Source organism: Falco biarmicus, chromosome 9 (genome assembly GCF_023638135.1).
Source record: "Falco biarmicus isolate bFalBia1 chromosome 9, bFalBia1.pri, whole genome shotgun sequence".
Lineage (NCBI taxonomy): Eukaryota > Metazoa > Chordata > Aves > Falconiformes > Falconidae > Falco > Falco biarmicus.
In genome coordinates, this window is record NC_079296.1 from 5,075,148 (window position 1) to 5,089,353 (window position 14,206).

The 14,206-nt window shown below is 43.1% G+C and overlaps 1 protein-coding gene across 7 annotated transcripts in view; it reads right to left on the minus strand.

The window, feature by feature from the left end:
• RAPGEF1 (Rap guanine nucleotide exchange factor 1) overlaps nucleotides 1-14,206 on the minus strand; it is a 92,361-nt gene that overhangs the window by 35,321 nt on the left and 42,834 nt on the right. For all 7 annotated transcript variants that reach the window (XM_056351072.1, XM_056351074.1, XM_056351070.1 and 4 more), the window contains 6 exons: nucleotides 12,408-12,564; nucleotides 7,344-7,432; nucleotides 6,806-6,958; nucleotides 5,218-5,341; nucleotides 3,332-3,515; nucleotides 2,233-2,748 (listed from right to left, as the gene is read on the minus strand). In XM_056351072.1, the coding sequence (XP_056207047.1) occupies nucleotides 2,233-2,748; nucleotides 3,332-3,515; nucleotides 5,218-5,341; nucleotides 6,806-6,958; nucleotides 7,344-7,432; nucleotides 12,408-12,564 (1,223 nt within the window). The remainder of the gene's footprint in view (nucleotides 1-2,232; nucleotides 2,749-3,331; nucleotides 3,516-5,217; nucleotides 5,342-6,805; nucleotides 6,959-7,343; nucleotides 7,433-12,407; nucleotides 12,565-14,206) is intronic.

The window sequence follows — 14,206 nt, forward strand, 5'->3', positions numbered from 1 at the left end:
TTATACAGAAGTCAACTCTTGGAGGTCCCTCCGAGCACGGCTCACAGCAATACACATGGTTAACTCAAGCTGGATTTGCTGTGTATTACCGACCAAAATACCATCAAAGTCTCTGCTGCAACATTTCCTGCCAAATACCAAAGGATGACCCACAACAAAGGGACTACAACCAAGTCCCATCTGTGTAAGCTGTAGATCTTTCTAATGAAGTCATGCGTCTTCCTGGATCCTAGGAGTTTGTTGGGGTTGTGGAAGCAGCACCGCCTCACCTATGTGATTACACAAGAGTATCTACATGCATCAGCCTCCAGGCAAGAAAAATCCTGGGTGCTCCCTTACAGCCTGAGTAATGTTTTACTGCCCTTTTAATGTTGAAAACAAAAGTAAGATTAACAACCACAGATCTGTTGCGTGATAGACTAGGGAGTAAAGACAATCTAAAACAAGGTCTCAGTGTCACATGAACACAATTTAAAATTCTGTAGCGGTCAGGTATCAGCCCAAATACTACTACAAGCTTTGCAGCAAGGATGCTTTATCAAAACCTCAGAGCTTCTGATAGTGCCAGATGACAATTAACTCTATTCTAACATTAAAGAAAATTCACATGCAGGGCCTTGGTATTGAGGTTAAAAGTGTGCACAGGCAATAATGGAGAAGATAGCTTTTAAAATTGCTTTTAAGTAATTCCTTGACATGTCCTATGATAACAGAAAACAAAGACATGAGGCTTAAAGAGAAAAGCAAAAAGTCCAGGTCTCTTTTTCATTCAAGATTCACCCAGGTGTCTCCCCCTACTAAAGCTGCCTGCGTGTACAGGGGTGCACTTCCCTGAATCCATCCCTGCCTGCACGGTGTAAAATCACTCGGACCCAGCCCTCATTACTAATATGCAGAGCCCACAAGGACCTGATCCTACAGTAGGGAGGTTCTGCAACACATCCCCTCGCAGCTGCTACTACAGGCCACTATTTTGAACAGCACAAGCCATAACAACCGACCTCAGCTATGCCCTGTGCCAGCATTTATTTCTTTTCTGTTGTCTACAAACAAACATCTCAGCTCCTTTTTAGCTGCTTTCAGTAACTTTTAACTGCTTGCTTACCAGAGAGGGACACTGGTCACTTAGGAATAATGGAAAGGCTTTTAGCCAACGCACTTTAAAAAAAAATAAAAAATAGTGACTGTCACAGTACACTACCATAGGAACGGACAGAATACTGACCCTGCCACATGCCACACAGATCTCACTTCCACCTTCTTCTCAGTGAAAAGACTAAAAACTGCAGAAATGAGTCAGAAGGCCAACTCAGCACTTCTGAGTCAGCTCTTCGCTCGGGCTGCCAGCCATACAACGTAACGCTGTTGATCCAGGTCTTGTATCCGCTACCTCCACATACAACATACAACTGCAAAGCAAGCCAGTGCCCAGTAAACTAACATCTGCTGGATCTCACTGTGTAGTCCGCAGCCTTGCTTGACAGATCAGTATGGCTGCTTGTTTGACAAGAGGTTTCACATGTTTTCAGCCATGAATATTAAGGAAATCAGAATAAGGTCGTGAGCTTGAGTCACAGTCAGTACTGGTGTGCCAGGAGTCTGGCTGGGGATAGCGAGCCCTCAATTTAGAGGCCGCTCATTTTAATGATGTGGGAAATACTTAGCCATCCAAAGGAAACGAGATCCCATAGCAAAACAGCAGTACTGGACACTAGGTTAATAGTGTTGTCTTGTACAGCTATGTGGATGACTGTTGCCAAATAACTGCTCTGGCAACACTTGGTTTTGGACAGAAAAGCAGCCCTTTCTTTGAGCTTTTGGAGAGTACCCAACTCTTTTCTGCAGTGGGAAAGCATTCATAAAATGGGGGTGAGGGGAAAGAATGGACATAAAGAGGGAGGATAAACCAGGAAAATCTGCAAGGCAGAGTGCCTCAAAGATGCGCACTTAGGTAAACAAAGAAGTAAAATGATCTCACTATAGTAATGAAGATGACACATGATGCCAGCTCCCCTGGGCCTGGCTCTTTCCTGGCTCCAAGAGTCACTCCCTGCCTGCCAAAGGACTGATGCCTCCCTTCCACATCTTTGACACTGACTGATTTTGACACTTAGCCTCCCATAAACAAGGCCATTACCTTGGGGTCACCATTACTTAGTGGTCACCAGAAGCATGACAGCTGCAAGGAAAGGGAAAGGTGAAAGTAAAACCCAAATATGAGAACTTGCTTACTGTGTTTGTTTTTCTTCTCTGGAAGAGGTGGTGGCTTCTCTGGGTCATTGTTAGAATCTGGAGCATCAAAATCAGCAATGAATTCAACCGGTGCTGAAGAGTTCCCTTGCTGGAAAGGCACAACAGCAGCAAACGGTGTGAAGGGTACTGATGAGACAGACACTGCATTCTGCATGTCATCCTCCGAGATGTTATCGTATTGGGAAGGGTGCCTCTCGTAAGACACCCTGCAGCCTGAGTTATCTGAAGTCTGAGAGGCTGCGCTCCTCCTCTTCTTTTCTGGTAAAGCTGGAGGAGTCTCTGTTGGCTGCGCTGCTCCTGAGGGGCTACAGAATTCCAGTGGAGGAGAGCTGCCCTGCGGGAGCTGGAAAGCATGTCCGTGGAAAGGGGAGCCAGACTCACCCAAGGACTCTGGCAATGGGCTTAGGATACCTGGCACCTGCTGAGGTATCTGATCAGCGTTGGAGAGGTCCTGCTGCAGGAATTCATAGTCTGGATCATAGTGATCCGATTGATCTAGTTAAACAGAGGGGACAGGAGAATGATGCATTAGTTTCTCTCTTTTACTCTTTAGCCCTTCTCAATTCTGTTCCTCCCATTCCATCAGTTAATTATCAGTTCATATAATCAGAGCAGTGCTTCCTTGCAGCAGGGTCCGTCTTGCTACACCTTCTGTAATGTCCAGTCTTAATAAAACTCTTATCATTATTTCTTTACACTAGCAAACAAATGAAAAAAATTCAACAGGTAGATCATTGTAGAGATTATTTATGTTTCACATTTATACTTTTCTTTCCTAGTATGTAGAAACAACATTGCTTTATACTACCAGGACCAACATTTCTGCAGACAAGGCTGAAATCAACAAAACAATCCACTTGAGAGCTGAATTGAGTTTGAACACCACCATCCACAGCTAGGGAAATACATTCCCCTGGGCTTTTTTCTGACAGAATACAACTCTGCACAGAACTGCCTGCAGCAACTACAGGATGACAGTTGCAAGTGCCATCCATTTACTTCTGCATCACAGCTACAGCAGCTCCCAAATTAGAGCAAAGGGGGCTCCGCCAGCGGCCCTGGAGAGCCCCCCACTTACCTAACGTTTCACAGCTTGTGTTGCGGGAGCACTGACCACTGTCACGGTCCAGAGAAGACAACTGCTCATCAGACTTGCTGAGTTTGCCAATGCTACTGCATGGCGAGAGGCGAGGAGATTCCCCCCCATAGGAGTGGCTTCCACCTGACAACCTTCTCTGGGCATAGCAGTCAACATCAAAATCCTTAGGCACAAAAAAAAAAAATAAAAAATCAAATCACCATCACTCTTGGCAGCTTGCCAGCAAGCAAGATGCAGCTCACAGCCTCACAGCTGTGTAAAAAGAACCAGGAGGGGAGAGGACCAGTGCTGCTAGCCCTCTCTACTTAGATAAGCTCATCAGGACCACAGAAAACCTCTGATTTGGTAAACAGCCCATGCCAGGGAGCTCTATGTGCTCTTGCTTCAAGGCAGGGTGTGCTGTGACCCATGCTGGACTTCACAAAAGCTGAGAAGACGACCAAGTTCTTCACCATGATACACGTCTGACGACTGCTTGTCAAGACGCTGATACTAGGTAACCAGACTGTGAGATTTCTCATTAAACAGCTGTTTATTGAGATCTATTAAATCTCAATAAATTTCTATTAAATTTAATAGAATAATAATAATTCAATATATTATATAACTATATAAATAATTTAATAAATTTCTATTCAATTTCCATTTTTAATAAAAATCTAAATAAATCTCGATGTTTATTAAAATTTGTTTATTGCTTTAGCAAATACCTGGTTGGCTTAGGTGCATGCAAAGGGAAAATGATATATTTACTATAATACTATATAAAACTATAGTGAGATACAGTTTTCTGTGCCTATAACTGCATTTCTGCACCGTTTTTTAGGGGGCAATGCTGGTGGAGGGCTGCAAGACACAACAAGCAGATGATTTCATTACTCTTCCAGCAAAAAGACGTTTAAAGGTTTCATGAGCTTGTTTTCCAGAAAGCCTGTGACGTGCCAGTCTCAAAGCTCACAGCTTCACCAGTTCAAAGCTGGCCAGGAGCTATTCAGCAAAGTGTATCCATCAACAAATATCAATTTAAGAACGCAAGCTCATCAACCTGTGAGTGACCCCCTCAAGTGTTCCCACTCCCTAAACAACCCAAGTGTGATTGTACTAGTAACTGAAGAACTGCCACAGCTCTATCTGGGTCAGCCAAATGACTGCAGAGGCTCCCTAAGCCAGAGCTGAGGTTTTGGGGATGAGGACAAGATTTGATTTTGATGCAGTTTAACATGATTCAGGACCTCACTGCTGAGTTAGTAAAGCTCCTGAATGTGTAAAGCAAACCCAGCCATTTACAACCTCACAAACCCCAGACTAGCACAAGTGATGGAATACGATTACCGCACACAGTCCCGAGTTTTCCATTTTTCTACCAGAAAATTTCCAGATTTCCCCAAAGCACCAGCGGTGGTCACAGCAATTGCTCAAACTACTGTTTGGGTTAAAAGATGTTTTAAATTGTGACTGGATGAAGAGAGACTTCGGATCTCAACATGCCACGTGCTCCCTTGGTCTGTAAGTAAAGCTTGGTGAGATCCCTCGGTAAGCTCGGCCAGCCACTCCGTACCCTCATCTATTCCACACAACAACACACAACCGCTCACATCGTCACACTCTGCTATAGCTTGAGGCAACAAAGTTTATAGCAATTTGCTAATTAAATCCACTGTAAAAAAAATTAAGCTGTTCGCATTATTTATTATACTGATGTTCCTGGCACTAAAACTCATGCTCCAGAGCTCTCCTGTAGCAGGCTGTTTGGGACGAGCAGAGGCGTGCAGGCAACCGTGTGGCTGCAGGTCACGGCACTTCTCTGAGCTTGTGCTACAGTGCACAGCACGGTTCCCTTGCCTTTCAAAAGGGGTTACACCAACCTGTCTGTTGATTCCAACAGGTAAACTGGACCCACTGGTGGCTCGACTCATGGGGGCCACAACTGCCACTCTGGTTGGGGAAGGCGCCGACTGCCGTTTTTTAGGGGGCAATGCTGGTGGAGGGCTGCAAGACACAACAAGCATTGATGCTTTCATTACTCTCCCAGCAAAAAGACTTGTAAAGGTTTCATGAGCTTGTTTTCCAGAAAGCCTGTGATGTGCCAGGCTCAAAGCTCACAGGTTCACCAGTCCAAAGCTGGTCAGGAGCTATTCAGCAAAGTGTATCCACTAACAAATATCAATTTAAGAATGCTCTCACAGGTAAGGTCCCGTTCAATGATTTATTTTTTAAGGTTGCAAAAGAGTTGGTATTTTTCAAACAAAAACAATTGCCGTTTTAAAATTATTTTTAATGGCGCTAATTAGCACAATAATTAATTCTTAATAAAAGTGGTGAAAATTCCAAATAAATATTTTGGCTGACTCAAATACTGTTTCCATACACAGAAGTCTCTCCTCCTCAAACTTTCCAGGTCTGAAAAATGTTTAAAGCTTCAAAACTGTACAGGACAGGAAAATTCTTCTTCTGCCCTTTCACTCTCCTGCTGAACTTCAGGGAACAAGACGGTCAGTGGTGCACTCACCACGTATACTGTGAGGGCCCATGCTTCGGCATGAATCTGTTTCAGATACACACATTGCAGTAACTAGTGAGATTTTAACCACTGTACTTTTAGTTCTTCCTTCTAATGACACGTAATTCTGGTAACCGTCAAGCTCGCCAGGTTCCCAAGAGCACACATATTCTGCCCCTGCAACATACCAGGAAATTCTTATACAACCCATGAGAATTTGTAAAATACACAGAAATGTGATTCTTTTTGCCAGCCACAGCCCTTGATGCTGCGTTTTCGAATTAGCACGACATGTATTTTTCACACCATCTATTAGCAACAGTAGTAGAGAAAAAACCCCATCATAAACACAGACCAAAAACCTGCAAACTGGGGGTTTTCTCGTCCTTCTCAAAATAGAACATAGAAACTTTCATGTGGTTACTCATAGAATAAGGTAAGAACAACCAGGCAAAAGATTTTGTTCATGCACTATTGGCTCCTTTCACTCTTAAGCTGATAAGCAATGCAGAACAACCTGGATGTGCAGGACAGACTGATAACTGCCAGCTGAGGTTAACAGAGTATTTCCCATGGGACACACCACCACAGGACACTGTTGCACAGTGTGGTATTCACATAGTTTTAAATAACGTTCTTAAGCATTTATGTGATGCCTCTCATGCATGGACCTCAGGGCCATGGCACTATCCTAACACAAAAAGAAGGAAAGGAAAACACAGATAATGAAGTTTATTGCTCAAAACAACACAGAGAGAACACAGAGTCATAAAAAACACAGAGAGAACACAGAGTCATAAAAGAGAGTTCAGGAGCAGGGAAGAATTACTCTGGAGGACTGAAAATTTGTGGCATCACTAACCCTCCTGGTGAGCTCTCTTGTGCACGTTTTGCAAGATTGTTAAAAAAACAAGAAGTCGGTAAGAGCCTCTGGTATTCTTGGCCACTATTACCTGTTTTCTGCCACACGAATGCTAGGCAGAGGGGGTTTAGGAGGTGCAACTTCTTCATCCATGGAGTCAGTCAGTAGCTCGTTGGATTGAGTCATATTAGTTGTTTTGTTGAGGATCTCCATTTCTCGGTCTGTAAGGGGAAGTTCTGATGGGCTGCAACAAGCAGAATATGGATTGTAGATGACAAAACTCAGTTGGAATGCAGCATGCTGACAGATTAATACATATTTTAAATCATAGGCAATATCAGAAGCACCTACGGCAGAAGGCAGAATTTGCATCTGCAGGTGGAATTCCATGTATATGCAGAATACAATGGGCATGTGTCACACAATGTTTCATTGCCAGATTTTGGTATCTTCCCTATCACAGCATATTCTCTTTAAATGCTCCCACTGTAATGGATGAGGCTACATAAAGAACACTATGTTACCCTCTGTGAAGAATAACTGAATGCTTTAATTCAACTACCAGTAGCCAGCAATTATCCCTTCTATATTAGTCCTGCACACAGAAGAAATCCTTGTCAGTGACCCACCTGTCAGATTTACATGCTGGTAAACTGGGTTTAACTGGGCTTGTGGGAGAGGGATGCTCCTGCTTTTCAATTGTGAGTCTGACCAGCTCCTGATGGATGGAGAGGAGAAGAGAAAAAGATCAGTCATTATTTGCTGAATGCTGCACTCAAACATCCTAGGACAGAAAGGGATGCTACTGCATAAACTCTTGGTTACCCAGGTTATGGATTAACCATGGCACAGACACAGAGAGCTGAGCTGTGTGTAAGGCTGGTACAAATGATGCAGCACTGCTTCTAAGGAGCAGCCTGCACCCAGCAGTAGTTTAGCCATATCTGAATTAAGTTCATAAACCCTGGCCCTACGGGGATTCTGCACAAACCCACATATGTGCCTTTTTGCACATATGCTTCCTCTTTCCTCTATTGTCACAGATGCGTTGCAGTCCCCACAACACCCCAGATAATAGCAAATTGACTTCACATACATAAATACAAGTACTGAGAAGTCTCACACAGTGGAGTACTTCACCTGGCCAGGCAAAAAAAAATTATTATTGCTTTATATTTTATAAACAAGTATGTATTTGTTTCAAAAAGCAAGTTTTCTGTAAGACGCCCAACAGCAAATTAAATAGTGAACACCTTTATTAAAAGGCCTGCTTCCCCTGAAGCCATCTTTTAACATGTTAGCAACTGAAGGCTTAATCATTCAAGGAACTGCTGTAGTGTATCTGTTATAGGCAGATAAGGCTCTGGATAAAGAGATAAGGGCATGATAATCCTGAACTACAAGTCTGCCAGCAGTCAAAACAACAATCATTCACACCAGAAAGATGAAGAGAACATTTTATGGATGTCTGAGGCCGACAAATAGATCTACTGCTCCCAGATACAAACACATGCCCTCTTTCAAGCAAGATGGAAAACTGGCAGTGCTTCCTGACAGTATTGGTTTCCCAGCATATGCAAGGCAAACTATACGGGATCAATTTTGAATTTTTTTTTTAAAGCAGTCTGAAGTAGTGTCATCACTCTGGTATCATTTTCATGTCCATGTCTGTTGAGTGTGGAAACAACTGTCATTGCTCTCTCAATGCAGTAACCGCAACTAGAATGTCGTCATCATCATCCTTCCAAGGAAAGGAAATATTCTAGTTCTCATGTTTTTATATAAGGGTCTATTTAAAGCTGAATGTCCCTGGGTCAACACACGCACAGCAAGAGGAATAAAGTACCGCACTGGACATGCAAAGGATGGCAAACAGTCCAAAAGTCACAGCTCATTTTGGTTTTGATGTTCTACTTACATTCCTGGTGTGAGCTTGTGCTCAAAAATAATGTGCACCATTGTCAATCAAAAACCTGACAAAGAACTCAGCTTTCCAGAAGCTGTCCTGGAAAAACCCACATGTGGGGAAGGAAGAGAGAGCACAAACAGGGCACACACAGCTGTCTGTGTGGGCTAACACTGTGAAGATGTTCCTGTCCGGGACAGACCAGAGCCCTGCTGAGGAACAGCGCGTTCTGAGAGAAGTGCCCTGATGAGAAAAGCACAGCACCAAGCTGACCATAGCCGACCAGCCTGGCCAGCTCCCACCTCCTAGGAGGGAAACATCCCCCAACAGGAAATACTCTGCAACAAGGAGCAACAGACCACAAGGCTTCTTAACAGCTCCATTGTGGTCATGTACCTTACACAGTAAAAGTAAAATAATTAAGGGCTGTCAATCACAGAAGAACTAAGGTGTTAACACAGACTCTGATCTCGGACTTCTCTGCTGAGTGTCCAAAGTTATGCAACAGAAACTATTTTTAAAAAAAGTACTTTCCTCTGTCTCATCCTCTCTTTCAGGATGAATGGTATTTAATTAAAAATTTGCTATTCCTTTTATACTTTAGAAATACCCCTCTGAAGTTCACAGAACATCACAGCAAAACCCATAGGGCTTGGGAGCCTATAAACCCCAAACAAGGCTTTTCTGTAAATCAGATGATTTGGAAATTACAGTGACACCGTTTGACTCTTCTGGCTGCAGCTGGCAGCATGCTCCGAGTCACCATCAGGATTGAGTGATGACACAACAGACTGTCACCTTCCTGCCCTCTGGACAAACTTCCACCGCTGAAGAGGTGAACTTTAATGGACTCCGTGTTGGACCCTGTGGGGCTATCAGGTACTTTCCAGCAAGAACAGTGACTCCACACAATGTGTAAGAGACTAACAAGGGAAATAAAACGTATGGGCATTCACACCAAAAGCCAAATACTTCTTAAACATCTACCTGAAAGGGCTATGGCAGGGATAAAGTAACATCTCCCTTTCCTCACCTTTCTTCACCACATTTAACACCTTAAACCAAACCAAGCCAGTGCTGCAGACTGCGGTGGTGGCCGCTGTGCTGCAGCAGCACTGACAAACCCCTGACACCCCAAAGTGCTCATTTTCCTGTTTGCCCGTCATGATGGACACCTGCTTGTCCCCCATATGGGAGTTTAGGTTACAGCAGGGGAGAAACCCAATCACTAAACCCAAAAACTAACCTCAGAATGATTCCAACCATTATGGCTGTGAAGAAAATCCCAGAGCACCACTTACCAGAGCCACCAAGACAACGTACGATTGCCAATACATGAGAGGATCACTTTTTCCTGTAAACTCCGACAAGTATCACCAGATTCCCTGAACCCTGCCTTTTTCTCCTCTCTACTAATCCCAGAATGAGAACTAGCATTTGAAAATCAAGCCAAGATCGCTAGTGTACACGCAGAGGCAATCAGCACGCAACCGAGCCAGATGCACATTATGCTATTTCTTATCAGCAAGTAAAGAGATTCCTGCAGCAGTAATTAGAGACAATTAAAGCCTCTCTACAAACTTATGCTACTTCAGCAAGCTGGAAATTCCAAAATGAGATGGATTTTTAAGAAGTTACATAATCAAAATAAGGATTTTTTTTTTCTCTTTTTATATATGCCTAGCAAGGCACTCAAACTTGAGATCAAAACAGCAAGTTAACACAGGCGAACAAGTGTCTCCTTTATGCTCAATTCTGAAAATAAAGGGGGAAGCAAGCACTGAAATGTGGAAGTGGATCTCGTGTGACCTGCCAGAAAAACAAAATAGGCTCTCCACAGCAGAGAAGTGTCCAACTTCTCAGTTCTGCTTCCAGATCTGAAAGATGGCTTTGCCCTTCTAAAATAGACCTTGTTCCTCACTATGCAGCAGAAGATGAATGCACGCCGCTTCCAAACGCCGACCTGTTGATGGGCAGCCCCATTTGCATCCCCCTAGCCAGCCATACATCTGCTCTAACCGTGCTCCGAGCTGACCAGACGAGCTAGCTCCAACTGCAGACCAAAATAACTTTTAGTCTAACAACAGAGACCGATATAGCCACGCCGCTCAGCAGGGCTTAACAGCTCTGGCTCAGCACTGTACGGACACGTCTGCATCCCTCCTGGGCCAGGCTGGCCCGCCACGCGGGCAGAGCCAGCAGCCACGATTTTCCACCCATCCACACAGGCACGCTGCTTTGGCTGGAAGGCAACGGGTAGAGCGGGTTTAAATCCCGCTTGAAGTGAAAGGACAGTGGGTGTCCATGTCTCATGCAATGAGGCTACACAACTCTATCCTGGATGCGGGGATAGCCCGTCTCCTCAGGGGATGGTGCAGATTCATTAAGTGATAACAGAGTGAATGGTCTCACTATCTGCTGCGCTATTCCAGCTCAGATACCACAGCACAGACTTTCACATACTGCAAATTGCTGCTGAATTCCAACAGTAACAGCAGCTGATTCTTTAGGCTAAACTCTTTTCCTCTATCCTGCTGTGCAAATTTAAGACCAGCTTTACTTTTAAAATCTGGAGCTTAATGTTAAAGGGCATATTGTGCAAAATAATCCTGGAAAATCTGCCTTCTTTAGGTGTTGGGAATGTTTTGTTTCAAAGCTATTTGTTTAAAGGGCTTGGTAAGTAATAGTAGATTGTAATATCTGTATTTGAGTAACATTAAAGAGATATTCAGAGCATGCAAACACCACACCAAGACTCCTGAAAACAGGACAGCCAAAGCTTGGGAGACCCCCTTCATTTCTGCATTCTGCTCCAGTTCATAAAAACTAAGGTGAGTCTGAGTGCAGCGAAAGATGCCCGTGCTTGATGCACTAATCCCGGTGAACACCTGCTGCAGTTCTTAAAACTGCACCCCAACTTCCCTTCTGAACTTGATCTAAACATTCCCCTTTAGATTATGCCCTGCTGTTGATTTCTCTACAGTTTTCAAAATAAGATTCCCAGGAAATATGACGGTCTCTCCACGGGTGCCCTAAGCTCCGGTCAAGCAAAGCTCTAAGCGCAGTGCTGGGCCAGCTGAATGAGCAGCCTCCATGGCCATCAGCCCAGAGATGAGCCTGGGAAACAGAAATAATGGTACCAAAAAGCTTACCGGGAGGTAGAAGGAAAGCCAACAGCTTTCCCTGGGTGGGGCAGGGAGGGAATGCTATAAGCAGGTCTCACAAAGGATACAAAGGTTTCTGTTAAACGATTCCATTAGTTATGTAAAATTGATCTCCAGAAAACTGAGCTTAGCTCATCACCTGTTCCACACCCTAATCCAACTGCTGCGAGCGGTGATGTATCACTGATGAACCTCTTGAAATTTATGTTAAAAGATGGAGCTGGAGTCTTTGATTCTCTGTGGGTATTGACAGGCAGCATTTCCATTATATCTTGCCTAGACAAAAATATGCAAACTCTTGTCTTATAATCTGCATGGGAGACTGGGAATGACTTGCTGAAAATTTAATACGATGCTGAATAAAGTTTTATTGCTTCTTCCAATTCTTCCAAACGCCAGGGTGAGCATTTCAGAAGTACAGACTAATAGCCGAACCATTTGTGCTAGTCTTTCTTTAACCAGCACTCCAAGCAGTATCATTTCACTTACGGAGCAGTTGATTTAAGTAGTTTACTGAAGGCAAGAACAGGATGCTTATATTTTAACTGCACTTAAAAACCTCTTTCAACTACATCTCTTCTAAAATACGTTATTATGTACTTTACAGTATTTGTCTGATGTACCTTGACTCCATCCAGAACAGCTTTTATGACACCCTTCACTGTTGTCACCATCTCCTTGTCTTCTGAATTCACACCTTCCAGCATCACTTGATCAGACCAGCGAATCAGGTTGGCCAGACTCTGGTACACACGGCTATAGCAGGACGAGATGGCAGAACTGGATGGCAGGAGATGAGACAGTCGAGAAAAAAGAACAAAATGAAATTACGTTATCAAATGTTATGAGAGTGCTTGATTTGAAGTCCATTTCACATTGTTCTCCTTTTCTCTCTGACATTCAGAACTTGTGTTTAGCAGGTGACAAAGCCCGGGTTTCTCCTCTGCCGCAGTTGCTCTCCCATTCTCCAGCACCAAATGGGCCAACAGTATGATGGTACAAAAAAATCAACAGTTCTTTCTCAGTTAACATAATGGATTATCTGGGCTGCAGGTTAACACAGCAACGCTAGAAAGAATGTGTTTTCCATTCTAATTTACAGTTCCATCCTATGCCTTGACTTCAAAAGTAAATGTTTAAGTCTTGTATTGAAGTTTATGTTATATTATTTCAGTATTATCTATGCTTTTCTTCTTCCTTATTAACTCACCCCAAAAATGTCTTGGATAATTGAGAGCTGACTGTGTTCGTTCCTTTACAAATCATTGCCTCACTGTTTATAATGCCTGAAAACACATAATTAAAACCTCCTTCTTTATAGAAATTGAACTGAATGAATTTCAGGTTTGGAAGAGGAAGGGTGTTGCTTTGTTTTGTTTTTAATGAGAAACAGAATTGAAGCTATTGTTCTGACGGGGAAAAAAAAATTTTTTGGAAAGATGACAACTCTAAATAAAAGTTAACTGTAACAACAATGCTCACAGGCATTTTCCTGGCCATTCTGAAAACACTTACTTCATTACTAAACAAGGTGTGTTAACAGTACTGCTGATGGCAACGCTTCAACGATTCTTTGTACAGTTAAATCAATTTCAAACTGCATCAAAACCATAAACAGAAAAGAAAAGGTGTAATCTTGCAATCATTACTGATACAAGTGTTCCAAACCTTCCCGTTTCTCTTTGGTATCCATTTTACACTGGCTTAACTCCAGTAATTTCATTATCTGTGAGAAGAAAATCAAGCCTACAAGCTTCAATGAGGTTATTTAGGTGAATGACCTTTGCAGGACTGGGGAAAAAACTATTGTCAAGTTACAACCGGGGGAAACAAACAGCGGCAAGTACTTTTTTGTTTGGTTGTTGTGGGTTTTTTTTAAAGCATGCTGCTTGCCATTTGTTCTAATTTCAAATGAAATTAGCTTGGTAGGAGATATTTCCTAAATAGGGCCCTCCCCCATCTCTTTCAAAGGCTTTGATTTCTTTGCCATTAATCTTCAGCCTGCTTCCTTCTAAGGAGGCAGTAATTGAAAGCCCATTTTGTGCTAGATTTAATTACTTTTTTCCTTGATGCAAATGCCTTCCCTAAAGCAAAAAGAAGTCCAACAACAATTGTAGGGCTTTCTTCCCCACTGACACAAGTCTTGCTCATTTTTCTTGAGGGGGATTTGCTATCAAAATCACTCCTTTGTGTCCTGCTACTACTCAAAAGAAATAAAAGTATATAGGCAGGCACGAAAGGACATGGCTTTTTGAGAATGCCAGATCCCCTCTTTTTCTGTGAGGCAGAACATACATACGGAATCTGTGCTCTAATGTACATCGTTTCCAGAGATACTATGTAGAGGACTCCATTGACCACTGACTGACTATGAAAATTCTGCTTGTTTGTGTAGATACAGATATCCAACTGTCAAGGTTGC